Raw genomic sequence first — 26,927 nt, 5'->3', positions numbered from 1 at the left:
GGTGGCGCTGGTCACCATTATGGAATTGTGATGGGCGGCGCTTATTAGCGGCAGTGCCCTTGGAAAATAGTTTAAATTTTCAGCATGTAGCAATGAGCTAGCATGTAAGTTTCTGCTGTTTCTGCCGTAGTTAGCATTGTTGTTTTCATTGGGGCGGCAGGGGTTTACAGCGACACACAGAGGAGGGAGCGGAAGCCGCTCTGATTGACATGGTCGGAGCCAATGACAGAGCTTCTTAAGCGGAAGTCAGAAATCGACGCTTCCAATGGGAGAGCAGTTGAAGAGCAGGGGAGGGCTTATGCCCGCAGCCTGTTTCCTTGCCGCCAGACTCCTCTCCCGGAAGGGAGGGGAGGCTGGCCAGCGAGACTAGCGTGTAATGGGCGGTTGGTTGTAAGTCAAATGAGAGGAAGTGATTGCAGAGAGAGGGTGCTGTAGAGCACAGTTGGGAGAGAGGGGAGGGAGGGAGCTTTTTTTGCAGAGAGTAAAACAATTTGACGGTGGCCGGCCCGCTGCAGGCCTTCCTGTGGAAACGGCTGGCCATGGGAGAGAGGAGCTGCAGCTGTGGCTTCACCACTCATTTTACTAGATCTTTTCCCAAGTTTGCTTTTCAATGTATGTCAGGGTTCACATGGGTCCTTGAAATCCTTGAAAGTTTGTGAATTTAGGAGAAAGAAATTAAGGCCTTGACATTTTTGAAAATAGACATGGGTCATTGAAAGTGGTTGAATTTAGATATTTTGTGCAAGAATAGTTTGTTTTTTTTGTATTTGTTTTGAACTTAAAGTGTAACAGCACAGTTGAGAAGTGTTCACACATTCAAGCCTATTATTATGTCACTACACATATATATACAATTTTCGCTTTCCTTCCCCAAATCCTTCTATATTTTTAAGCCTCTCTCATTTTAATTGTTGTCTGTAAAGCTTCTGTAAAGCTGCTAGCTCTCATAAAAATTCTCAGTGTTGTAAGAGTAATTAGCCTTGATCTGTGTCTCAAACTATGCCATTTTGGGTCCTTGAGTTTTTAGGGAATTAGGCCTGGAAAGTCTTTGAAAGTCATTGAATTTTTAAGAATGTTTCATGTTTAAGGTGTGGGAACTGTTGGTGAGTTACTAGCGATTTTTGGCCTGTGACCCAATTATTGTGAAAATAGATTTCTCTAATCTTTGTTCACATGTGTGTGTTCATGGTCACACACACACACACACACACACACACACACACACACACACACACACACACACACACACACACACACACACACACACACAGCTTTGTTCTCCAGTCCACCCCACTCCCCCAACCCTGATCTCTCTCTCATCAAACAGAATGAAGCATGTGCGAGGGGAAACAAAACCTAAACAATACACACACACACACATACACCACTCGGCTTCAAAAAGTTAAATATAGACCGCGCTGACCTACATTTATTGTGCGATGGGATGTTGAGGATAGCACCCCCATTCTGGCAGTTTAGTGAATCAGCCCATTCTCAAGGCTGTTAGAGTCAATTAAATGGTAAAAGGTAAATGGCCTGCATTTATATAGCACTTTTATCCAAAGCTCTTGACAATCGGTAGGTACATTTACCCATTCATACACCGATGGCGGCAGGCTACCACACAGGGTGCTGGCACACCATCAGGAGCAATTTGGGGTTCAGTATCTTGCCCAAGGACACTTCGACATGCAGACTGGAGGAGGCGGGAATCAAACCACCGACCTCTTTTATCCAAAGCGATTAGTGGACGACCCGTTCTACCTCCTGAGCTACAGCTGCCCAATTAATCACCATTTAGTCCAATGAGCTGCCATCTCTGATGTTAAGATGAGGCTGATCTTATGATTTGATGATTCTGTCATTACTGATGGGATTAGTCAAATGAACAAATGCACCAGGAAGTTTGGTAATTTACAGCAGAGGTTCTGAAATGTTTTTCAGCCAAGGACCCGTTACATGATAGAAAATATACCGGGGACCCCCTCATTCTGATTTGTGATTTTGGGCTAATCTTAATTGTTTCCGTGCTTGACTTTTAAATTGATAAATTTGTTAGATTAGAATCGTATTAGAATCGTATTAGAATTGTAATCGATGAACCATTTTGAATTTAAAGCATAACATATTTTTGTTGAACTATGAAGCTTTTGAAAAAAAAAGTTTTTATTTTTATTTTCCTGAAAACTTTTCGCGGACCCCCTGGCAAAGTGCCATGGACCCCTGGGCGTCCCCGGACCCCCATTAGAGAACCACTGATTTACAGGGTTCCCATGGGCCCTTGAAATCCTTGAAAATGTGTGAATTTGAAGCGGGGGGAACAAGCCAAGGCCTTGAAAGTTTGTGAAAATAGACACAAATAGACATGGGTCATTGAAATGTATATATTTTGTGCAAGAATAGAAAATAGAAAGTTCTTTAAATATTTTTTACTTACCGTGTAACACAGTACAGTTGAGAAGTGTTCACACATTCAAGCTTCTCTCTTTTTAATTGTTACCTGTAAGCTTCTGTAAAGCCTGCTACTTCTCATTATAAAAATTGTCATTGTTGTAACAGTAATTAACCTTGATCAGTATCTCAAGCTATGCCGTGTTGGCTCCTTGAATTTGAGGGAATTGGGCCTGGAAACTAAAGTCATTGAAAAGTCCTTCAATTTGAAGGACACGAGCCCTGTTCTGAATCGGTCCCTATGACAGAAATAGTCATATAGAAATAGTGCTTCGCCATTTTTTATAGTGTCTCAGCTGTTAATTTGATTCACTATTTAGTCCACTATAAAATACCCACAATGCATTCTAGTGAACAGAGAATGTACCCTACAATTTCTCCCATATACCACAATGCAATGCTGTCGTGTTTGCCGAAGGAGAAGAAGAATGAGGTAGTGTCCGAATCTCGTTTGATCGTTCCCCAAATAGTTGACTATATGATAAACACTACATGGAGAATAGTGAGTGAGTGAATGAGTGAACCATTCCGAACACGGCTACTGACTACATGTACTTTGTCATACTTTCCTCCCCCAGGATGCTTTTCGCCAAGCGTTCGCTCAGCGGCCAGCTGTCGCAGGCATCCGTGACCTCTGACCTCCTCGGGGCAGACGAGGTAGACAGTCCCGTCCACCCTCGACCCGACAAGATCGCAGAGAGGCGCTCCAACAGCAGCACAGACATCCAAGGTAGGCAGTACAGCATTTAGCATTCCAATGGGAAACACCTATGGGATTAACAACAGTTCCTGCCTGGATTCTACTGTATTTTAGAACCAATCCTCTATTTTCCTATGGGATTAAAAAGGAATTTTAAATATGGCTCATTGTGTATTATTAGATTTACTTCAAGCCATATCATAACATCTAGAGATAGACACCACACAAAGTAGGATAGGCACAGCCACTATCAAGGAGATCAGCCCATACCTCTTCCCTGTTGTTGACTGTGATTATCCCCTTTTGTCTTGTTTGATTTATGCATGCAAGCTGGTATCAATCTACCCACATCTTTTCAGGGGATCTTTGGCTAATTGGTTGATGTTTGATAACCTTTGGGTCCATCCAGATGGCAGTAGTAGCCCAATAGACAAACAATGCTGAAGGATTTATAGGTGCCAAGTAGCTACTTCCACTCTGCAGGTTGCAGGGCCTTTATAGCCTGTAGCCAGATAATAGGATCATTAATCATATACATACTTGCATGTATACACACTTACATAAGCTCAAAAAAGTGTATTACCGTAGGTTAGTTTTACAGGACGTTAAAGTCGAGCTGAACCGGGGGGGCATGGTGGTGCAGTGGTAAGCGCTGTCGCCTCACAGCTAGAAGGTCCTGGGTTCGATTCCCACCTGGGACGCTGTGAGCGCTGAAGGAATGCGTGCCCGTCCGCATGTCCTCGAGTGCCCACCGCCCGGGTGGGGTCGTCAAAAGGGCCTTTCTGTGTGGAGTTTGCATGTTCTCCCTGTGCCCCCTGGGGGTTTCCTTCATATAGGAACCCCACACCAAAACATGCAATATCCTGGTCGCTGAAGTGGTGCCTCCTCTGGTCGTTAGGGGCGTCTGTTCGGAGGGAGGGGAACTCGTTGGAATAGCGTGATCCTCCCACGTGCTACTGTATGTCCTACCGGTGAAGCTTCCCCTGTCAGGTGAAAAGAAGCGACTGGCTACTGCCCATGTCTCGGAGGAAGCATGGAGCCAGTTTCGGCTCTCCCCAGATCAGCAGAGGGTGGAGCAGCAACCAGGATAAATACATTAAAATTAGCACTAATGGGGGATAAAGATGGGATAAAAAATCTGGAGAAAAAAAAATCGAGCTGAACCCAAAAATGACTTTTCTTTTCTTTTCTTTTCTTTTAGTTCAAATACCTGGGTATGCAGTGCACCTATTTAATAATGTATGCATACAAAATCACAAAATTCTAATTTCTTAACAGTAATCTACAGTTTGCTGACGTCACCTAGTACTATCAAATTTCTACCCCATTTCAACTAATCATATCACGACATGGCAGCTGTCAATCAAATCTTCATTTCAGGATAATTTTCTCTTCCAAATGAAGGAGAAAATGGCACCTATAGTGCCTGTCATCTGGCAGAATTCCTATCCCATAAACTAACTACGGTACTAACTTGGCCAATTGTATGAAACATGAACAAAAAACAAAAACGGTAATGTCTAAGAATGTAAAGAAATGTAACTTGCTTGTTAAAACTCGCATTCCAGGAATATTGTATTTACCGCAATAGCGATAATGGCACGCGCCTGAAAGCGTAGTTGTCAGGGGTCGCCCCTCGGAGATTCCAGGCGGGTGGGCAGCACCCATGCATCGGATTGTCCGCTCGTTCTGCAGGAAGCAGCTGGCTGCCTGATACACGGCGGATCCCACTCGCGTAGCACGACAACACGCTGCCTGAATCCCACTCGATTTGGGGGTGGAACACGCCAGGATTTGCCAATGCCAAAGCCAGTCCCCAGAATTGTCAAATCAAATCATCGACACCTATATGGTCTGCCTCTCAACCCTGTCATCTCAGACAAGATTTGTTTAGTCTCCGACGCTCGTGCTACTTGCATTCCGTTCCGGTTCACATCGACTTTAAGTACCGTAATCTATGTATGACTTTTATCGACTTCTATCAGCAAAAAAAGCAATTGCAACATTGACAGGTCTCTGCAAAAACCTATGGTAGCCTGTAATGGACATAAATATAAAATCCACATTTTTCCACAACAGAGTAAGCTAGCAGCTGATTAGAGCAGGGATCCAACAGAAAGGTCTAGTTGGTAAGAGGTAATATATCATGAGTGAAAAGCTGCTCTAACTTTCACTTTTTTGGCTTGAGAGCAAAATGTGTTGTGACAGCAGTAGCTCCCTCCGTATGCCTCCCCTCACATTTTAAGCAGCCCAAAGGGAGTATTGGAAGGCAGAAATCACAGCAGCTGGTGAAGTCATCATTGAGTCATTTGTATTGAGCAACAACCCTATCAACCAGATCATATTATGGTCCTTTCCTGCTACAGGAAGGGAAACAAACTGTCTTATTAGGAACTTGACGTTAGTTTAGTTTATTGGACAATTTCTAAAATCTCCACTGGTACTTTGACAGATAACCAACCTGCGTTCGGTTTTCTTGTTTCCAAACACCAGAGAAATTAAATTGGTGGTGTAATTCTCAACTAGCCACTTGTGACGATGTGACCATCTATTCTATGTTGTCATTTCTTACCCAGCACTTAAGATTCAGGGCCCGTTTCGTCCCTGGGCCTCGGCCAGCCAAGGTGGGGGGATGTGCAGCGATTCAGAAAGTGCTGGAGGAAGCAGCGAGTCGCGCTCCATGGACTCGCCCACTGCCAGCCCAGGTAAGCCCTGCCCCCCCAGGCACACCGCGTCATACTCACACCCACTGCCAGCCCAGGCAAGCCCTGCCCCCCCCAGGCTCCATCTGGGCCCTTCTTGATCTAACTTCTTTCTCTCTGTTAAAAAAACACAAAAACAAAACAAAAAAAACAACAACACTAACCTTAACTTGTACCACTGTTCCTTCAGAAGTTGTAGTTCTCATAGACTGTGTTACATAGTGGATTGCTCTATTGCTGACAAAAATGTCGCTTTGGATAAAAGCGTCTGCCAAATGACGTAATGTAATGTAATGCACACGCGTCATACTCACAGTTCCTTTCCAAAACGTAGTTGTAGAGCAGTGGTTCCCAAACTGGGGTACGTGGAGGTACTAAAGGCCCGGGGGTACTTGGGAGAACAGGGGAAAATGTAAAAATGTCAGAATAAATCGTGAAAATGAAACATTAAAATAAATCTGCTCAGAAGACACTAATTAAAATTCTTTCACTCCATTTCTCATTTTCTAATGTTATATTCTTCATAAGGTGGGTTATCATTCATTCATTGCATCATATGCTATAGATTTCTCTTGCAGTTTTCTAAGCAAAATGTTGTAGTTGGGTAAAGGGGGTACTTGGATTCAGAAGTCAGGGAAAGGGGTACTGAAGCCAAAAAAGTTTGAGAAGCACCGTTGTAGAGTATTTACAGCCATAAGTGCAGTTAATTGCAGAAATAGTCCCGGTAACAACAATTCAACAAGAACAAGAGTATGCACCAGTGGGGTTTCTCGGTGCAAAAGACATTTTCGCCATTCTTCTGACTGGATTTGGATTGGATTTGATGATGCTTATTGGCTGAAGGAGTTGTCTGTCAAGGCAAGTAGTCCCGCCCACTGAAATCGATGCGAGTTGCTGGAAGTCCTGCCTGATGCGTAAAGCGAAACAGAATGTGAGGTCACATTATCAGGATGGTGTTTACCAGGCTAGCTAGCATTATCTCAAGTGAGAAAATGAAAACTTGTAGCAGCTTTAAAGCGAAACAGTAAATTTCTAACCTTTTAGATGATTCTAGCAGGATAAAATATCACTCAACATAGTGTATGTTCAAGTGGTAGCATAGAGCACCAGAGCCAATGTTCTACTTGGGATGCATGGATGATTTTGGTGTTGATGTTCTCATCATTTAATGGCTAAGTTGCAAAACTTGGTATATTCCTTTAATGTCTGTCTTTCCGCTTAATTCCTGGAAAGCTTCAAGGATAAGTTCACCCAAAAAGGAAAGGAGTGGAGTTTTTCAGGGGAAAAAAGTTGGAGTACAGCATTCTCCTGAAGTCGGGGGGGGGCGTCGCCTCACAGCAAGCAGGTCCTGGGTTCGATTCCCACCTGGGTCGCTGAGGGTGTGTAGGGGGTCATCAATAAAGGGCCTTTCTGTGTGGAGTTTACATGTTATCCCCACGCTCCCCTGGCATAGGAAACCCCCGCTAAATAAACATGCAAAAAGAATTAAGTGAATAGTGACCAAATTTCAAACATCTGGTGTAATCCAAGTCTCCAGAAGCCCCGGGATGCCAAGTTGACTTGAAAGGATGTCATTTACACTCTGTTTTTAGCTGAAATCTTCACTGTTGCAGTGAGCTGAAAGTCCCGTTTTCACTTTCACTTTCACTTTACAGTAGGCTCACAGCTAGAGTGAAGATTTAAGCTAAAAACAGGGTGTAAATTATGTCTTCTCAAGTCAACTTGACATCTCTGGGCTTCTGGAGACTTGGATTACATCAGATGAGCATTATGAAAGTTGGTTTTTTTGTTTGAAAGTTGGTCACCATTCAACCTCCATGAATGTTTTGTGGACTAAAAAATGTCACCGGTCCTTCCATTGGCATGGGGGTATGATGACTGAATTTTCTTTTTTGGGTGAAATTATCCTTTCATGTTTCCCACCCATCCATCAGAGCCAAAACACCTGGTATCACCTCACCTCAACATCTAGCTCTTATGTCATTGATAAAGCAGGCAGACATTGCAGATGATAGACAGGATGGGCGTTCCTCAGAGCTTACTGTCTAATCTGGCCCCGGGGCCCGCAAACTTGACATCCACCCGACGGCGGCAGCAGCATGTTACCTGGAAATAAAGGGTTGTAGCAACAGAGTTTATTGACAACAGTGCCTCTCTAATGAGTCATTCTCAAACGCACACAAACACCCATTTTCAGATGGTAGCACGGGAGTGGGTTGGGTTGAGTATTTGGCTCGTTGCTGCGCTACAGTACACAAGTGTCACAGTTTGATGGTCTTATACAGATCTTGTTGCACGTCCTAAAGCAAGACGAGGCAAGCCACCTCTGAATTTAACAGGACAAATTTGATTGAAGTGTCAGAATTGTCAGTCTACTGTATGTGGCTTCAGCTTTCTTGATTAGGGCCTCACTCTTCACTTAGCTTTCACAGCTGACAATTCACATTACGTCTCGCCTTTCAGCAATTACAATGTCATTCGACAGTTAAAATGGGCACATTGCTCACTTGACTTTGAATATTTTCTGGTCCGGTTGAAACCTTGAGATAAACCATTGTTTGATAGAGAGTGAGCCAGTGCCCCATCTCCTTCTTTCACTATTAATTACTTTCTGTTATGAATGGGACAATATGCTTATCGACTCAATACCTTTTCAATATGGGCTTCACAAGTCAATACAACCACAATACAATCCATGTAATAAATAAAAGTTAAATGACAACAAAGACTGAATGTGATTTATGTTTACTTCTGTCACAAAGCTTTCTATCTTGCTCTTATGACATCTCTTGATGAATGACATCACTGATGATGTCACAACTTCGCATCTTATGACATCACTGATGATTAGGGATGTCCGATATTATCGGCCTACCGATATTATCGGCCGATATTAGCATAAAAAAATCGATATCGGAAAATATCGGTATCGGTTTTCATGCCGATTTTTTTTTTTTTTTTTTTTTTAAATACAGGGGGATGCTCACTGAGAGCAATGCTCTCTTTTTCAGGAGTGCCCTGTTCACATTCACACACACATTCATACCTGGAAGCTGACCAGTACAACCACAGTCGGATCTGTTGGCCACTGAGCAGCTCCACTGGAGCGGTTGGGGTTAAGGGCCTTGCTCAAGGGCACCTCAGTGGTGGTAATGAGGGAGGGGCAAGCGCTGCCTTTTCACTTTCCCCACCCAGATTTATCCTGCCGGTCCCGGGGATTGAACCGACGACCTTCTGGTCACAAGCTCGCTTCTGGTCACAAGCTCGCTTCTCTAACACTTACAACTTTAACACAACATGCATATTATATATTAAACTATTCAGCTACATTAAGCTACATTATGTAACTTGTTACGTGAAATTTTGGTGGAAAAAAAGCCCGCTTATATCGGTATCGGTTGATATCGGTATCGGAAATTAAGAGTTGGACATTATCGGATATCGGATATCGGTAAAAAAGCCAATATCGAACATCCCTACTGATGATATCAGATTTATGACTGATGTCACTATGACATCATCAGTAGGCTTATGACATCACTGTGTGTGTGTGTGTGTGTGTGTGTGTGGGGGACAAAAATTGAAGCAAACAGAAACATTGCCCACATGCTCCCTTTTATATATAGACAGTTTTAACTTGACAACAATAACAACTATCACAACCCACCTGAATATCCGGTTTACTTCCTGTATACATAGATGGCTGATATTCCGCTCATATTAAATGTTAACGTTAGGCCGTGTCTCCGACAGACACAGTAACAACGTAGCCTATTTCGGTCTTTATGTCTTGTAGTAGTTAGTAGTAGTTGTTGTTGTTGTTGTTGTTGTTGTTGTTGTTGATAGTTGCCATAACAACCACCCCTGTCGGAAAGACGTGCACACACAGGGTAGTAGGAAGCATTGTTGTCTGGTCCGGAGCTAGCCTGAGAGGCTAATAAAAGCTACATGTTACAGAGTAAGCTGACTATCAGTACGTTATTGCACGCATAGGCTTATCTTCAGATTTAAACGTACACCAAAAATAGAAATAGAAGTAGGCTATGTCAGTGTTTTCCCCTGAACAGCTGAGAAAGTGGACACTCTAAATAGTTAGCACTGTGAAGCTGATACAATTCAGGGGGCTGTAATGCAACATTAAGGATGCCAACCGCCATAAAACACAGAAGAAGAAGCTGAGAAAAAGGAAGTGCTGCGGGGTTGCAGCTGGTGAAAACCGTCTATAGATAGATGAGATCTCCTTTTAATAACTAATGTACTATTTTTTCACTTCATTCACTGAGCCTCCACTGACTTAGCTGCTTGGAGCCCCCCTTGGGAGGCCCATTTCCTACTTTGAAAACCCCTGCCTTAAAGGTATAATTTACCAATATCCAGGCCTAATTTAGTTTCTGTATATCTACCCATCCCTAGCTTTTTGCAGAGTGGAGTGAAAGGTTGTCACCGGCTGCACTATTGAAAGTGCTTTAGTAACCAAAAAGACAGGAATTAATTAAAATAATTCCATTTCCAATTGTAGTGAAGTACCGCACCTGTAAAGCTCCTGGGATAATCAGCATAGAGTTTATCCCTGATCATCCTCTTTATGGGGCTCATCAGGGAAATCAACAAGGTTACTGAATAGGGGGCTGGTGGAAATCATTGATCAGTCAATGGAGGTGTGAATCCCCCACTCTGGTTTTAAACGGTCACCAGCTGAGGTGGACCACACCTTTTCTATCGGCATATTTAAAGTCCGAATGCATCTGGGTCCAGAGCTCAGTTTCTGTCATTCCCACCACACTGATGTAAAGCTTGAGATTTTTACACAACATCAGCGAGCAGAGGTGACTCTGTGAGAGTGTGACAGCACTGAGCATAGGTGACTGTGGAGAGTGTAACAGCACTGAGATGACTCTGTGAGAGTGTGGAGATGAGGACTAACTGATGCATGCTGTCCTGTTCAGGAGACTTCAAGAGGAGATTACCCCGAACCCCCTCCACCGGCACCATGTCCTCTGCTGACGACCTGGACGACAGAGAGCCCCCCTCGCCCTCCGATAACGGTGAGTCACATTGAACACGCACACACCGCACTCTTGTACATATTGCATCTATCGCGATAGTTTTCTAATTTCCCACTCATTCATACTGCATTATATTTCAAGTTTTAGTATTAACATTCACTCAGTGTTTCATGTCATACATTTTTTCTGTGTCTCAATGAATTGAGTACATTTTTCATTCTTTGCATCCATGCATTTACACTTAAATTGTTGGAAGTGTCAGTTGCATTTTGCGTGATACAACTCCATTTGTTATATTCATAATTATATCCTATTTTCTTTGATGTATCCTATTTAGTATTTTACTGCTGCAACGACTCAATTATTTAAAAAAAAAGTTTGTCTGTCAAAATGTATTAACACATTCACTGCCAACAACGTGTAAACACGTTTTCAGAATCCAGCTGTTGACTGCCAACAACGTGTTAACACGTTTTCAGAATCGATTTTTTTTTTTGACGGTGGATCGTTGATCTGGCCCTTTTGCATCTTCTATTATACTGTTAGAGCCGCCGGGCGTGTGCAATCCATTCCGCCGACCCACTGAGTGGCGACGGTGCTCAGACTATTGAGTGTTGTTTGGCCAGAAACGCACGCATTCCAGCTGAGCTCAACCGAGGACCCAGAAGCGAACGAGCCTCATTCTCATACTGTAGGCGAAAACCTTTCACACGGGCGCACGGCGGTGGGGGGTTCCAAAGGTGGACTGGGTGGAAAGCACACTTTGAAGCGCGCAGCATAAAGCCTAGAGTCACACAAGGCTTTGTCAAAGCTCTCAACCGAAAATCCAAGAACGGATTAAGCCACATCCATGCTCGCCGACGAGGGGCCGCCAGAGAGGGAGGCTGCTGCTCACTGCTCAGACAGGCAGGAGAGACTGGCTTGTGACTGACAAACGCTGCTGAAATCCACCAGACACGCCCACGGAGGGAGGAGTTGTAAGGAGAGGGGGTGCGGGTGCTGCTATGGAGGAAATTACTGTTCAGAACTATATTGTTTATGTCTGATGTCTCACTGATGCCAAAAATAAATGGTTAAAGTGACTATTTGATTGAATTTCACAAAACTGCGATTATCTCAGCTTTTTGTCTCAGATGCTGAAACCATGCTGTACTCAACGGCTAATATCTACATAACTACTAACTCTACAAACTAACTCTTTTAGACAGAGAAAGCACACATTCTATTAGTACTTTTGTGAACTTTGTGTTCACAAAGTCCAAGCAGAAAATTATCCTTGGCTCTTGTAAAATGAGCCAGAATCCTCAAAAAAACCCTCTGGCAAAAGCTACCTACAGTAAAAAAAAAAAGGCTGGCAGTGAATGTGTTAAAATGCGGGATTCAGTCCTGCTGAACCGGTGGCCAAACTACGCTAAACTAAGCAATTCTTATGTTTTGATTTGAGATCAAAACTTACTCACTCAGTGAGTTGTGGCAAAGTAAGACTGATAGTGTGTTCTGGTTAGGGATGTTCATCAATTATCGAAAATCGATAATCGATCGTTAAGGATTGGAATCGATCCTGTGGCATTTGGATCGATTTTTTAATTATAAAAAAAAAAAAAAAAAAAAATTGTGGACTAGGTTTGGGTGGAATTCGTTCCTCCTCGCCCCACTCCATTGCACAGCCGACTAACGTGAGGTGGAGCTTCATATAGTCTCTAGTTTTCTGGCTGGGCACGGGCCTTTGTGCCAACAAAACTGTTTTAAACATGGGAAATTCACACCGGCATGCGCCGGGGACAGCAGTGTTGGAGAGGAGACACATTGAAATAAAGAGTTCATTGAGGAGAACACGTTGTCTTTCGTATTTTCTGCCATAGGCATTCATTTTGTAAAAAAAAATTGAAAAAATTGAAAATATTGAAAATTTTCTAAGTATTAATAAAATCGATGATCGATAATTGATCGTTAATTTTCACCGATTATCGATTTTGGAAAATTTTCAAAATGAACATCCCTAGTTCTGGTGCTAATCATCTGGGCTGATATTGACTGGTCAGACTGGTTTCTCGGCCCAGTTTTTCCTGTAGGGTTGTGCTTCATACAGTAGGTGCGCTCCCAGCACCTTTTCAAATAGCAGTGCACCCCTGACTCACATGAGTGGTTGTTGGTTTCCTTGTGGAAAAGTTCCCTTTTCAGTTCATTGCCTTGGTTTCCAAATCAATGCTAACATCTCAATGCTAATATCTCATGGTCAACTCTTCCAATGTGCGGCTCTGAGTTTGTTAGATGATATCTGCATTTTGGTCTAAACCTAATACTCACCAAGCTCACTTGTGCCTCATCCCTCTTTGTTAATGCATTTCTCACACTTTCTCTCTTTCTCTCTCCCTCTCTTTCTTTTTGCTCTTTCTTTCTCTCTCCAGGTTTAAGTGAGATGGTGATGGAGACTGCGAGCTCTCCAGGTCCCTTCAGAAACACCCAGATGTCCAAGGCGTCCCAAACCCACAAGCTCCGGAAGCTCCGGGCGCCCTCCAAGTGTCGTGAGTGCGACGGGCTGGTGGTCTTTCATGGAGCTGAGTGCGAGGAGGTAAGACCACTTTTAATAACTACTGAAAGAGAAACCCTTCAAAGCACAATCCCCTTTTTGAACCTTCTGAGATAGTATTGTAATAGTAAATGCAGTGTGTCCACAGCATTCAAAGTATTACATATTCAAGATGAACGCTGCCCAGATTCCACAATGGCTTCTTTATCGTTCATGGTTAGCAAAAATCTAACAAAAACAAAAGAGAAAGACCCCCTCTCCCCTCCTACAAAAAAGTTGAATAAATGAAAAAGTAGAAACTGGCTGTAAGCCCTCCTCAGGGTGTCAGTCAGGGGAACGGGCCATGGAAACCAAAGACCTTTTGTTCAGAGAGTCCCTTCTGTTAGCCCCCCCCCGCTTGTCTTAGATCAGTTTCATTCCATATTTTATTAGATCCACTCAACAATACAATGGCAAAATAGTTACTTTATGGAAGTTGGCTTGTGGCGTCTCAGCCAGGTTATGTAAAGCCTGGCAGACATGTCGACAAGCTTTGCGACCAACTTAAAAGAATACTCTCCTCCTGTGCATTGGAATCATTCCATGGAATGTGTTAGAATGATCGTTTTCTGGACTTGATGCCTTGTTGTCCTTGTTGACCTTGTTGGCTCTGATTTAAAAGGATAATTCATACACACACACACACACACACACACACACACACACACACACACACACACACACACACACACACACAATAATAACTGTACAATTGGAATTTCGCACACACCCAAACTGTGTTTGAAAGACATGGTTTAATGGTTAAAATGGCTTTGAAGTCTGAAAAAAGTCTGAAATAATCTAAATTTTTTAATGCTTTAAAAAGTGTTGAACTGACTTACATGCAGTTATTTGTCATCATGTAATGAAAGGATTTAGTTAACAGACTTTATCACAGAATTTATTTGAGTATATTATCTCACCACCCTATAATTGGAGAGGGAATCTATTCTTACACTCTCACACGCACCCACACATTCATTCACCAGTTCATATTCCACACTGACACCTTAAGGACCGCAATGGAAATAAGCCCCTAGCTTTATTGCGTATTTATCCTTTTGATAATGGTGTGTCTGTGTATTTGCTGTATATAATATTATGTCTTCATTATCAATAAAGATGTCAATCAATCAAAAATCATGTGGCAATGCACAATTGCAATTGAGCGAGTTCACACGCGTCTGCGAGCAAGACCTCACGGGGAAACCAATGAGGAATAATATTGTGACTCTAAAACTCGATAACCTTGTTGCGGAAGTAATGGCGGCGACTGTTGCTGCTACTTCCACTCTGGACCAGACAACGAGTTTAACCAAGAGGGAACAGACACACAGAACAGCACTGTTGTCTTTGTGCTGTCATGGAATAATGAGGGACGGTAGGAAGGAGCGATGAGGAAGACGACGGTAGTCGGGCACGAGGATGACGAAGAGGCACGGTAGGGTAGAAAGGAGCACTGCGTGCGTATGGCGATGGACTGCAGAAATAAGCGATGGGGAGGAGGGGAAGGAGAAAAACGACGACTCACGGTAGTTCTAGTCTAATCTAATTAACTAAAAACTGTAGTTGAAATAGGTGTTTATTCACAATTATAGTTAAAGGGATATGTGACTTTTTGGGGAGTTTAGCTCATTTGCCATATCCCCCCCACATAACCAAGGTACACCATGCCTTTTACCGTCACTGTCCGAGCAGTATACAATGACCTACAATCCTGAAGTTAGTAAGTTTCGCCATATAATGGATGCCAATGGTACACCTGTTCAAAATAACAAAAAAACGCATATCTAATAGCGCCAACATACATGTTGTGCTTCGGGTACTCTCCACCAGATGAAATATGAATCCATAGTTACGTGAAACATCATTTTCGGAGTAAATCCCCACACCTTACTTCCTTGTTGGCCTGTAAAGAGCGCTTCCGCTGTACACAGCGCATGTGCTGTATGTCGACAGTGCGACATTGTCGCATATGCCATGTTTACAAAGTAATTCCGGCTATCTATTTACCTTAAAAAAAGATGATTTCTCCCCATTTGGATTAATATTTCAACGCGAGTACCCGAAGCACAACATGTATTTTGGCCCTATTAGATATATGTTTTTGGTTATTTTGAACGGGTGTACCATTGGCATCCATTATGGCGATACTTCACGACTGTAGGACAGTGACGGTACCTTGGTTATGTGGGGTGGATATGGCAAATGAGCTAAACTCCCGAAAAAGTGGCGTATCCCTTTTAAAGTTGAGCTGAAATGAAAAAGCTGAAATAAAAATGACTTTTCTATTTTATTCAGTGCACCTATTTAACAATGTATGGGGGGGGGGAAATCACAAAAATCCAGTTTGTTTAGTTTTTCACATTTTCAAAAGTTAATTTTTCAAGAGTTCATTCATAACTTTCATCTACAGTTTGCTGAAATAATTTCGTACTATAACATTTCTACCGCATTTTAACCAATCATATCACGACATGACAGCTGTCAATCAATCTTCGTTGCGAGGAGAAAATTCTGAGCAGACAAGATGGCTGCCTATATGGGCAGACTTTTCTCGCCCATAAATCTATATAAAATTTGGCAATGTTTGTTTGTTTCAATTTTGTGTCCCGGTTGTCCCGGAAGTGACGTCACATGCACGCACGCACGCACTCACACACATACAAGGAGGCATTGTGACATCACTGATGATGTCATCAGTGATGTCATAAGACTGATAATGTCATCAGTGATGTCATAAGGGGGCACCCACCCACTGATGATGTCATAAGGGGGCACGCACACACACACACACACACACACACACCCCCCCCCCCGTGCGCATGTAAACTTAAGGGCAATTATAGCTGCTGCGCAGCAATGGGTCGTGGCCGGGCAAGTCTCAAGGCTTTGAGCTAGAGGTCTTCGGGTATGCCCGACCCCCCGAATACCTGAGGTTCCGACCCGGACCCGGCCGGGTCTGGGTCCATTCAAAAGAAGTGCCAAACCGCTTGACCAAACCCTTAGAAAAGTCATAGCACACCTGTCCTCAATAAGCCGCATGTTTTGAGTTCGGACATGTCTATGTGGCGCAGAAATTGTGGGGGTTATTACGCGCCAAAAAAGTGGCTGCTGCGCAGCAATGGGTCGTGGCTGGGCAAGTCTCAAGGCTTTAAGCTATTATGACATCACAATTGCTCGAGTGACATCTGTGATGGCATCACAATTGCTTGACTGACTGATGACATCACAAATACAACCTAATTGCCAAAGGTAATTAAGGTAATTAGGCTATACACAGGGCCAGAATTCAATGTTTTGATGCACTGTGGGCTCAATTTTTGACCGATCGAAAATCTGGTTTGATACTTTTGTGTAGAACAGTCTAACGATGCAGGTACTGAAGTTTGGTGTCGTTTGAAGAAAAAATGTGGGAGGAGTAGGGTTTAATTCATTTTTGCAGTTTTTGCAGTTTTGCGGTCTTTAGACTTCATAATTGGCCATAGGTTGCATTGTACAAAAGCTTCCCCTCATTTAGGCGCACATTTCGGTGAAAGTTGCAAAGCCGTAGCACGTATGCCTGATTTTTTATGAATTTCTTAAGTTTTAAACTTTAGACGGTCGCTGTAGTGCCACCGTTAGGACTATTGGCCCCAAATTTGTGTCAAAGACGTTTGGCATAGGACTGGACCTTTGTGCAAAGTTTGGTTAGTTTTCATCCATGGGAAGTCGAACTTCCCGGGAGGAAGAAGAATAATAATAAAGGCAAATACAAGAAGTGGCCTGGCCGCTTCGCTGGCCCGGCCACTAATAACATTTTGTGAGCAACGCGCGCGCGCGCACCAGTAGGGCAGGCGAGGCCGAACTGCATATGCGAGCTGCAGGGACCCTCCAAGCATTCTGCCTCGGCTTGGAAATGGTAGTCCACACGGAGATAGCCAGCTGCCCGGTTCTATGCGGATCCCACTCGCATAGCGGCAGAACATGCTGAATCCCACTCCATTTGGGGGCAGAACACGCCATACAACCGCCAGGATTGGCCAACGTCAACTCCAGTCCCCAGAATGGTCAAATAAAATCATTAACCGCCTCTCGACCCTGTTCCAGTGTTGTTTTCACTTGGATACGTCATCAGAGACCCTGAGATGTCATTTCCGCTCGTCTTTAAGATGGATCAAATGTTAAGATTTGATATCTCAATAGACTACTGTAAGTAACAACTGCAAGTAAATCCATATGTGCCAGAGCCCATACTGTTTCTCATAATTCCCACTGAAACCGTCAGCGGTATTATGTTGATATGACCCAACAATTATTATTTTGGTTTGGATTGTCTTGTTTGTTCATACTGTATGTTCTGTTTTGGTGCTTACGTTCTAGATGTTTTCTTTGTTGTATCCTGTTACTTCAGCTGCTAAAACAACTTGCCAACACGGATCAGGAAAGCTTAATCTTATCTTGCCTGAAATTGCGTTTTTCAGCTGCTTGTTGAAATGACATGACAAATTCACATGGTGTGTGTGCAGTGTTCTCTGGCCTGCCATAAGAAGTGTCTGGAGACGCTGGCCATCCAGTGCGGCCATAAGAAGCTCCAAGGGAGGCTTCATCTGTTTGGCATCGACTTCACCCAGGTGGCTAAGAACAGTCCGGACGGCATCCCCTTCATCATCAAGAAGTGTACATCAGAGATTGAAAACAGAGCGCTCAACATTAAGGTATTGTTAACAACATTAACATATTTTAAATTGTAGAGTGTACTGTATTGTAGTGTATGTATGTAGTGTGTGGGGAGGGGGGATTTTTTTTTAAGATCATTTTTGGGGCATTTCGCCTTTATTTTATTTAGATAGGACAGTAGGCAGACAGGAAAGGCAGGGAGAGAGAGAGAGGGGATGACATGTGGCAAAGGACCTGTGTGTGGGAGGGGATTAAAGCCTTGAAAATTGAGATATTATGTGCAAGAATAGAAATTGAAGTTCTTTTGATATATATTTTTTACTTAACATTAGTAAACAGGCTACGTTCTGCTGTCTGCATGCGTGTCTCCCGCTGTTTGTGAATCCTTGTTTCACACGCCACCTGCCTCGAAAGTTGATCGTTGTCTCAAACTATGCTGTGGGTCCTTGAATTTGAGGGAAGTGGACCTGGAAAGTCCTTGAGAAGTCCTTGAATTTGATGTTGAACAAGGTGTGGGAACCCTGAATTGTGTTGGTGTTGCATATTCTGTAAGCCCCATTTGCTCTCTTCTTGTTCTGTTTTTCTTTGGCATATCCCGTTACTGTTTTGCAGCTGACAGCAGTGACATTCAAGGGGCTCGTTCAAGTTTCGTCTTGTCTTATCGTTCCCATGTTAACTGCTCATTGTCTCTGTGCTGTGAAGGGTATCTACCGCGTGAATGGTGCCAAGTCTCGGGTGGAGAAGCTGTGCCAGGCGTTTGAGAACGGCAAGGACCTGGTGGAGCTCTCCGACCTCTACCCCCACGACATTAGCAACGTGCTCAAACTCTACCTGAGACAGGTGGGCTTTCCTGGCACAGCAGAAATTCTACTTCATGCACCTTTACAAAAACAGCTAATAAGGCCATGAGATAGTCAGGGTTCCCACAGGTCCTTGAAACCCTTTGTGAATTTGAGAGAGAGAAAATCAAGGCTTTGAAAGTTTTTGAAAATAGAAATAGACATGGGTCATTGAAAGTGCTTGAATTTATATATTTTGTGCAAGAATAGAAATTGAAGTTCTTTTGATATTTGTTTTACTTAACGTTATATAGTAGTATAGTATAGTACCGTATATAACATTAACACAGTTAAGAAGGGTTCACACATTCAAGCCGCTCTCTTTTTAATAGTTGTCTGTGAGCTTCTGTAAAGCTGCTAGTTCTCATTATAAACATTCTCAGTGTTGTAACAGTAATTAACCTTGATCCATGTCTAAACTATGTCCTTGGATTTGAGGGAATTGGACGTGAAAAGTAATTGAAAAGTCTTTGAATTTGATGTTTAAGAAGGTATGGGAATCCTGCTTTTACAAAAAGAGCCAATAAGACCATGAAATGTGTAACGTGCAAGGCACAAACCAGCACAATAACATTTCTCTTGTTTATTGTTGGTACATACCCCCCACCTCCCCTCCTCCATAACTGCTTATCTCCTCCTACTTGTCTATTTGTGTTCATATTTTGCTTATCCCAGTTTATTATTTACTTCCTTGTCTGCTTTTTTCTTTCTTTCTTCCCCCCGTTTTAACCCTTGCTTTTCTCTGGCAGCTTCCCGAGCCGCTCGTCCTGTTCCGCTACTACAACGACTTCATCGGCCTGGCCAAGGAGAGCCAGGCCGTCATTGTGGCCTCTGTGGAGGCGTCGCGGCTCACGCCCACCCCCCTCACCCCGGCCCAGGTCGGCGTGGAGCTCAACCGGGTCCTCTTCAAGATCAAAGACCTGCTGAGACAGCTGCCCCCCTCCCACTACAACACCCTGCACTTCCTCATACAGCATCTGCACCGGTAATGGCTCGTACACACTATCCGACGGTCATCAGTCGTCAGTTGCTGTTCCTTTCACAGTACACAACTTGATGTCTTGTAATCAGGAGTCTTTGTGTCATTGTGGTTTTCACACTATATGACTGAGCTGTGACAGGGGATCACACATTACAAGATATTTCACCAGGAGAATCCCAGACGAGTCCACAAACGCAGTCTCACACCGGCTTTATTCTTTCTAAAACCGTGCTCGCGCAAGTTCTACGAGTCATTCTGCAAAATTGGTTCAATTTCAGAATTAAGTCAGAGTTATTGCTATCTCAAATATTGTTTCAGGATTCAATAGATAATAGAATGATCTTAGTAAACAGCTAAGATTTGCATAGCTCCTTAAATGCTTTTTTAATTTGTTTTTTGATTGTGGGAAAGCAGTTTGTACCATCAATCCGCAGAATGACTTCCTCAGTCAGACCACTTGCCTGCTGCAGACAACGCCCCGGCCGTTTCTGGTTCACTACGCTCTGCTCTCCCGACACAACTGGATATTTAGGAGGTTAGATATCTGTGGGACCTCTGTGACTCGTCGGTGAGCACTCTGGGAGCTCCCCGCTCACATCTGTGGACAGTTACAATTAACAAGCGAGCCCCGATTTGTGAGCACCGAACCAACGTGATTCTCCAAAAATGCTCCAAAAACAGCTCACTGAGGGCATGGAGCGCCTAGTCTGAACTAGGCATAAGATGCCCCCAGCCTACTATAACACCCTGCACTTCCTCATAGAGCAGGGATGGGCAACGTTGATGATAGAGAGGGCCACAAAAAAGATCCTCGCTACCAGAGGGCCAGATTCCACCAGTAGCCTACTGTAACACCATCACTCCCAATTATAGCTACTAATTTGATGAAAAGGACTGGTAATCAAAGTTTATTATACCAACATTTATATTTTTCAAAATTGAGTAATTCTTCCACTCAGATGACACCAGAAACTTTGCTCTAGCTTTAAAACAGCCCGCTACAGCAATTTGATGGGGTACATCACCCAAATATGTGATATTAATCAGATTAATAATGTTGCATGTGCAATGTGCATACTGGATATAGTTTGTTACAATAGCGTTAGCTCAAATGTTAACGTTAAACAGTATGTGGATGGACAATGCTAACGCCATTAGCGTCATGTTCTGGGTTGTACAGTAAAATAAAAACACAGATTTTGGTGGCCTAACCTAACCAAAAACGTCTGTCTTGTAAAAAAAAAAAAAACATTGACCCAGGGGCCACACTGAGTGAGGTCGGGGGGCGCATGCGGCCTGCCAGTTGCCCACCCCTGTCATAGAGCATCTGCACCGGTGAGGAGGGCTTTTTAGTCTCCTGTTTCAAGAAGGGATATGAATCTCCTTCTCAGACCGAGTCAATGATGCAATTCGTTTTGATTCAGTACATGAGCAATGCAGAGTTTACTTGTTATGGTGTCCTTATTTTGACTCACTGGACTCGTGAGGTAATCAGCAGAAAATATATCATGTGGTTATCAACATTATCTAAATAACTGCTATGTTTGACCAGTTTCACATAATACTGTGACAATTTGTTTGACAAATGTGGAGCTTGACGACATAAATATCATGTAATAACTTTTGACCTTTTACTGGAAACATGAAAATCTTCCATTTCAATGTGGAAGTGGCAGTAACAGAAGCTGGGGGGAAATGTCTTCTCTTTCTTCACATGTCCCGACCCACTGACTTGAATTGAGCTTTAATAGCCACTCTTCTCTCTCTCCCTCTCTTCAGAGTGACAGAGCAGTCGGAGGAGAACAAGATGACGGCCAGCAACCTGGGCATCATCTTCGGCCCGACGCTGATCAAGCCGAGGCAGACTGACGCCGAGGTGTCCCTGTCGTCCGTGGTGGATTACCCCTACCAGGCCCTCATGGTGGAGCTGCTGATCAGACACTACCAGATGATCTTCGACACCGACCCCCACCCCGACGCCCGACTCACGCACCAGGAGAAGCAGCAGCTGAGCCGCCACTCCAAGTCCCTGGGAGACATCAAGGAGGTGAGGCGAGAGGGAACCAGGGGCTGTTTGACATAACCACGTCACATCACAGCGGGGCGGAGCTTAGAACGAGCACACACAGGAGAAAAACAGGCAGAGGCAGTAAAACTATCCAATGAGAGCGAGATGTTTGATTGGCAGTAGAATCAATCAATGGAAGGCCATAAACTGCTTCAGCGGTTCAAGCTCAGTTTAGTCATACTGGTGAAGTTTCTGTATGGATTTAAACCATATACGGGGCAAGCAATTGGCCCGTTCTTCAAAACATGCACGTTTTGAGTGGGCACCGTCTGTGAGTGAATGAGTGTGTCTGTGAGTGTGTATGTGTGTGTACTTCACATATCTCGAAAACAGTTTGTCCAATCAGATTTTCCCCGTATCAATTTCTAATTTAATATCAAATAGGACATTGATAACACCAGTAAAGGACTAATTTCTAATTTATTTGTTTGTTTCTTTGTTTCTTTCTTTCTTTCTTTCTTTACGTTTTTCTTTCTTTCTTTCTTTGCTTTTTTCTTTCCTTATCTATGTTCGTCTCACAGCAGAGCTCTAAGGTGTATAAGAGGCATTCCTCCATAATTCCTTCTTCCCACTTGGTGGCTGAGGTCCAGGAGACCTTGCCAAGCCTTGATGGGAGGGACTTTGAACCTGGTTAGTATTGTTACAGAGCTAGATACCCAATGTATAGCACCACGTTCATACAGTACACGCATATTAATCGTAGTCCAGAGGTATTTTCTGGTAGCTTTCTGATCATCCAGTGCAATTAGACTTTAACATTACTCCGGTGCAGGATATTGCTTAAGAACGGATTGCACCCAACAATATAACTAAGCCAAATATAATTTCAGACCATTTTACTCTTCCTGTTGATGTTGAACTTCTTGTTCATCTCTCTGTGTTGTAAGCTGACGACATGGATTCGGAAGCCTTCAATGGGGTTCTTCCTGCGAGCGTCCCTGAGGTGCAGGGGTCGGGCGAGAAGGGCCTCAGCCGCTCTCGCCACATCACCGTCACCCGGGTGCAGCTCCGGCACCCCCGCAGCAAATTCTCTTCACGGCCGACCAGCATGCCTGGTGAGCGGCTACTCAACCGTGGCCACATAGACGAGAACAACGCCCGAAACGGCAATGGCCGAGACGATGGTAAAGGGGTCAGCTGCGACCGTCCCATCGAAGAGGTGTGCGAGGCCGAGAATACAAAGTCACGGTCGGGCGCGCATTACCGGAGTACCTTCATTGACACCCAGACGTTACGAAGGACTTGGGACAAACAGTACAAGCATTACGATGTCACGTCCAGGACTGTCAAGATCGTTGCTAGTTTGCCGGTAGAAAGTACAGCAGCGGATGCTAGTAATTTATCAGCTTCTGTGCCGACGTCCGCCTATTCCTTCGGATGTACCGGGAGCACCGCTAGCACCATTTACCCAAATAGACCTTACACCATTGCAGTGCGACCCAGCAGGACTTTGAGAAGGGAGGACAACGTAGGCGAGTACGGCCCAGTCGCGACAGCCTTCAGGGCACCCAGGACTTTGCAGCCTCCCCCGGGGACCTTCTACAAGCCCCCATCCGGGAGCAAAGTCAAAGCGCTGGAGAACTGCGTGTTATCTCACAGTGCCGAGGAGGAGGAAGACGACGAAGAAGAGGAGGAGGAGGAAGAGGAGGAGCTGGGGATCGAGATTGAGGTGTCCGTAGACGAGCCTCTGGAGGAGGACATTGAGGCAGAGCAGGCGGCCATGCCCGAGTCCCTCAGCTCCAGCCCAGAGGAGCTGGGTCAGAACCAGACCAAACCGGTCTACCAGAGACTCAGGCCCAGACGCCTCCAAGAGGTGGAGCATCGAGAGGCTCATTTTGTGTGATCCTCTGATAGTCGGGGGCAGTAGGGATATTTTGGTTCAGATTCTTACAAAAGGACCAAATTTGGCACAGATGCTGCCCCTACCATACTACTAATTTTGTGGCCACAGGGCGGCCATATTGGCAAGCTCTAATATGGCCGCCACAAAAAAAACTGAAAAGGCTACCCATAAAAAGTGGTATCATTTATGATTCTAACTTTTTTTTTGCGTGGCGGCCATATTAGACTTTGCCAATATGGCCACCCGGCACCCCGTGGGGCACCCGTTTTGGCGCCCATCAAAAATTGATGAAGTATGGTATGGGAAGCATCTGTGCCAAATTTGGTGTTTTTGGAAGAATCTGAACTAAACAGCCCTTATATTGCATTGCACTACCACCCCTGACTATGACACTCATATGAGAGTCAAGGGCTAAGGGACTAAGCGCTTGAATGTGAATAATATGTGCCATATTGTATTACAGAAACAATAACAAATGTTTGCATGGACTCTGCAAAGAAAATGACCTGTGGAAGTGTTCTACTGTATATTAATATATTCTCTGTTTTCTCGCTGGATGTCCCATGGTTTTTGGCCACGGGGTGGAGAAGTGATGTACCACTGGTCCTCAAAAGACAAACAGGATGCACTTATAATGCTGTATAATTTTAAGTTGCTTCTTCTCATTATTAAACCAAGAGTTAATTTCCCAATCACTTGCGCAATGCTCACTGGCACCAGGTCAAAATATTTAATTCTTTTTTTAAGCTGTGCAATGACATTTTATTGAATATTTTGTATAAAGTTCTTACTTGCTCACAATGTATGTATGTTTATATACCAAAAAACTATTATTTCAGCTGTTAAAACCACTACATTGAAGAAGAGTTTGGTGCACTTACTGGCTTAATCCTCTTCCACAAATCTTTTCTGAATTGTGTTTCTGCCTACTGTACGTCAGAATATTGTTAACTGTTACATTTAGATTATATTTAATCATTTCAGTAATAACTTGTCTATCAGGCAATATAATCACTTTTGTTACATGTTATTCATGCTCGATATCTTGTTTGACATTTGGTTATGTTACAAAGCACCAGTTGCAGCGGGTATACATCCACTTGTTTTTATACTGTTCAACGGTGTCAAGTTTAACTTATCTGAAAAGCTTGTAGAAATGCCATTCGATGCTATCATGGCACCTTGCTTGTTTTAATGAGGAATTAACCTACAAATGTCTTGATAGCCAAAGCATTTTTTTCTTTTTACAACATAATTAGTTTTATTAATAACCTTAATCTTACATGTTCAAGTGATAGTAAGTGCATCCTTTTATTTAAATGGTATCTGTTTTTTCATGGTAATCCGCAAGGTTGACAGAATGTGTAAATGCATTAAATTCAGTGTACAAAACAGGTACATGAAAACAAACCTTTTTGTAACTTATTAAAATATATCTTACAACTTTCAACCATGATAAGTTTTGTTTTTCCTGCATATTTCTAAAGTTTCTAAAGTTGCAACACCTTAACAAGATTGATTTTCCATATCAATAGTATTAATTCAATATTGACTTGATTACTTTGATAACCTCATGTTTAGCAAGAAAAACTTGATCCATGTCATATATTTGACCAATGCCAAGTGGCATGGTATCTTTAGCATGTATAGGGATGGTGGAGCTTGTCAAGTTAAATGTGTAGGCTATATCATTATTATTCTTCATTTAAAACCGATGGGATTATAATTTAACCCTGCTGCTCAGGTCATGTAGGTCTCTACAAATGGATGAGAGGAGTTGGCAGTCTCCCAACGCCGAGAAAGAAGATTATATCAATCTGCTTAACTATTCACAAGGTCTGGGAAACGAGCTGTGTTAGCAACCTCAAGGTATACACTCGGGACAAATTTGGTGTTATGCTATACTCATTAGGTGCCAGTCCACGGGGCAAGTGTTCTTCAGAGGTAAGTGATATGTTGTTCTAAACTGTGGTTACGTTTATTCATACATAATGTAAGCAATTGGCTACGTGTTTGTGACTGTTGTCTAATGACTGTAGCTGTATGTTAGAAAATAGACCAGCTGTACAGAGTACTGTGCTGTTTGGTAGTGGAAAATGAACCATAGATGTACAGTGCGTATTTCTAGGCTGTAGAAAGTTGAGTGTGTAATCGGCACACTGACTTTCTGAATTGTCCTGAGCTCATTAGCCCCATTACAGTGCTATTACTAGCCTGCACCTGGACCACTCAATGGATCAACCCCTTTACTATGTAGATTAGAGTTAAGCCACGTAGTGTAAATTTAACAACATACAAATAATCCTGCAAATTATTGGCTATTTGTGTAAATATTAGACTACTTTTCTATATACTTTGTTATACAATCTATTCTTCATTGAACAGCAAAACAGGACTACTGCCCTATAGAAACCTATTCTATTTTTTACAACTGCACGTCAGTCCATATTGTAACACTGTATTGAGAGTATTGATATCAAATTCCTCAGGAATATTATACAACATTCAGATTTGAAGCATATCATGAGGACATGTTCATGTATGATTACTAGTGTATCACAGCAATTCTGCCATTTAACAAGCAAATGAAAAGGTGAACCTCAGGCATCCATTGTTGTGTGATTTGCATTGATAAACAGTTTAGTCGTAACGCTCTGATGACTATATAGGGACAATGGTATCTGAATCTGCATACTTTGCAATAAACAAAACATGTTACTTAAAACTAGAATGCCACTCAAGAGAGTGCAGGCTTCCACCAAGGCCACTACTACAGTATGCTACAATATGCAAATTTGGTGAGTTGGAGAACCCTAACTCCAACCTACCCGCATCTCCTCAGCCACTCCCCCTACCCAGCCCTCGAACACCGGCTCTATAGGCTGTGTTCTGATCGGCAAGTATTTCCCAGAGAAGTGGACTGCGCAGGGTATTCAGCCATGTTGAGTAAGGTTGCTAAATAGTAATACCCTGTGCAGTCCACTTCGCTGGGAACGACTTGCTGATCGGAATGCAGACATGACCTTCCTGTTCCTAGCTATGGTCCCTTTTCCCTAGACCCCTCCACTTTCCTAACCACGCCCCCTTCTGCCAGATACACCTAGTCAC

The 26,927-nt window shown here is 43.3% G+C and overlaps 1 protein-coding gene across 2 annotated transcripts in view; it reads left to right on the top strand.

The window, feature by feature from the left end:
• The window catches only part of arhgap29a (Rho GTPase activating protein 29a), a gene marked incomplete at its 5' end in the record, with an annotated part of 97,385 nt that extends 72,162 nt beyond the window's left edge, over window positions 1-25,223 (top strand). For both annotated transcript variants that reach the window (XM_083659672.1, XM_083659671.1), the window contains 10 exons: window positions 3,030-3,181; window positions 5,728-5,856; window positions 10,800-10,898; window positions 13,268-13,431; window positions 17,937-18,125; window positions 18,790-18,927; window positions 19,676-19,911; window positions 21,688-21,955; window positions 22,498-22,606; window positions 22,864-25,223. In XM_083659672.1, the coding sequence (XP_083515798.1) occupies window positions 3,030-3,181; window positions 5,728-5,856; window positions 10,800-10,898; window positions 13,268-13,431; window positions 17,937-18,125; window positions 18,790-18,927; window positions 19,676-19,911; window positions 21,688-21,955; window positions 22,498-22,606; window positions 22,864-23,819 (2,440 nt within the window). In that variant the 3' untranslated portion in view covers window positions 23,820-25,223. The remainder of the gene's footprint in view (window positions 1-3,029; window positions 3,182-5,727; window positions 5,857-10,799; window positions 10,899-13,267; window positions 13,432-17,936; window positions 18,126-18,789; window positions 18,928-19,675; window positions 19,912-21,687; window positions 21,956-22,497; window positions 22,607-22,863) is intronic.
• Window positions 25,224-26,927: the final 1,704 nt, after the last annotated feature.

Source organism: Poromitra crassiceps (genome assembly GCF_964638095.1).
Source record: "Poromitra crassiceps genome assembly, chromosome: 2".
NCBI lineage: Eukaryota > Metazoa > Chordata > Actinopteri > Beryciformes > Melamphaidae > Poromitra > Poromitra crassiceps.
This window is presented reverse-complemented; position numbering and strand designations above follow the sequence as displayed.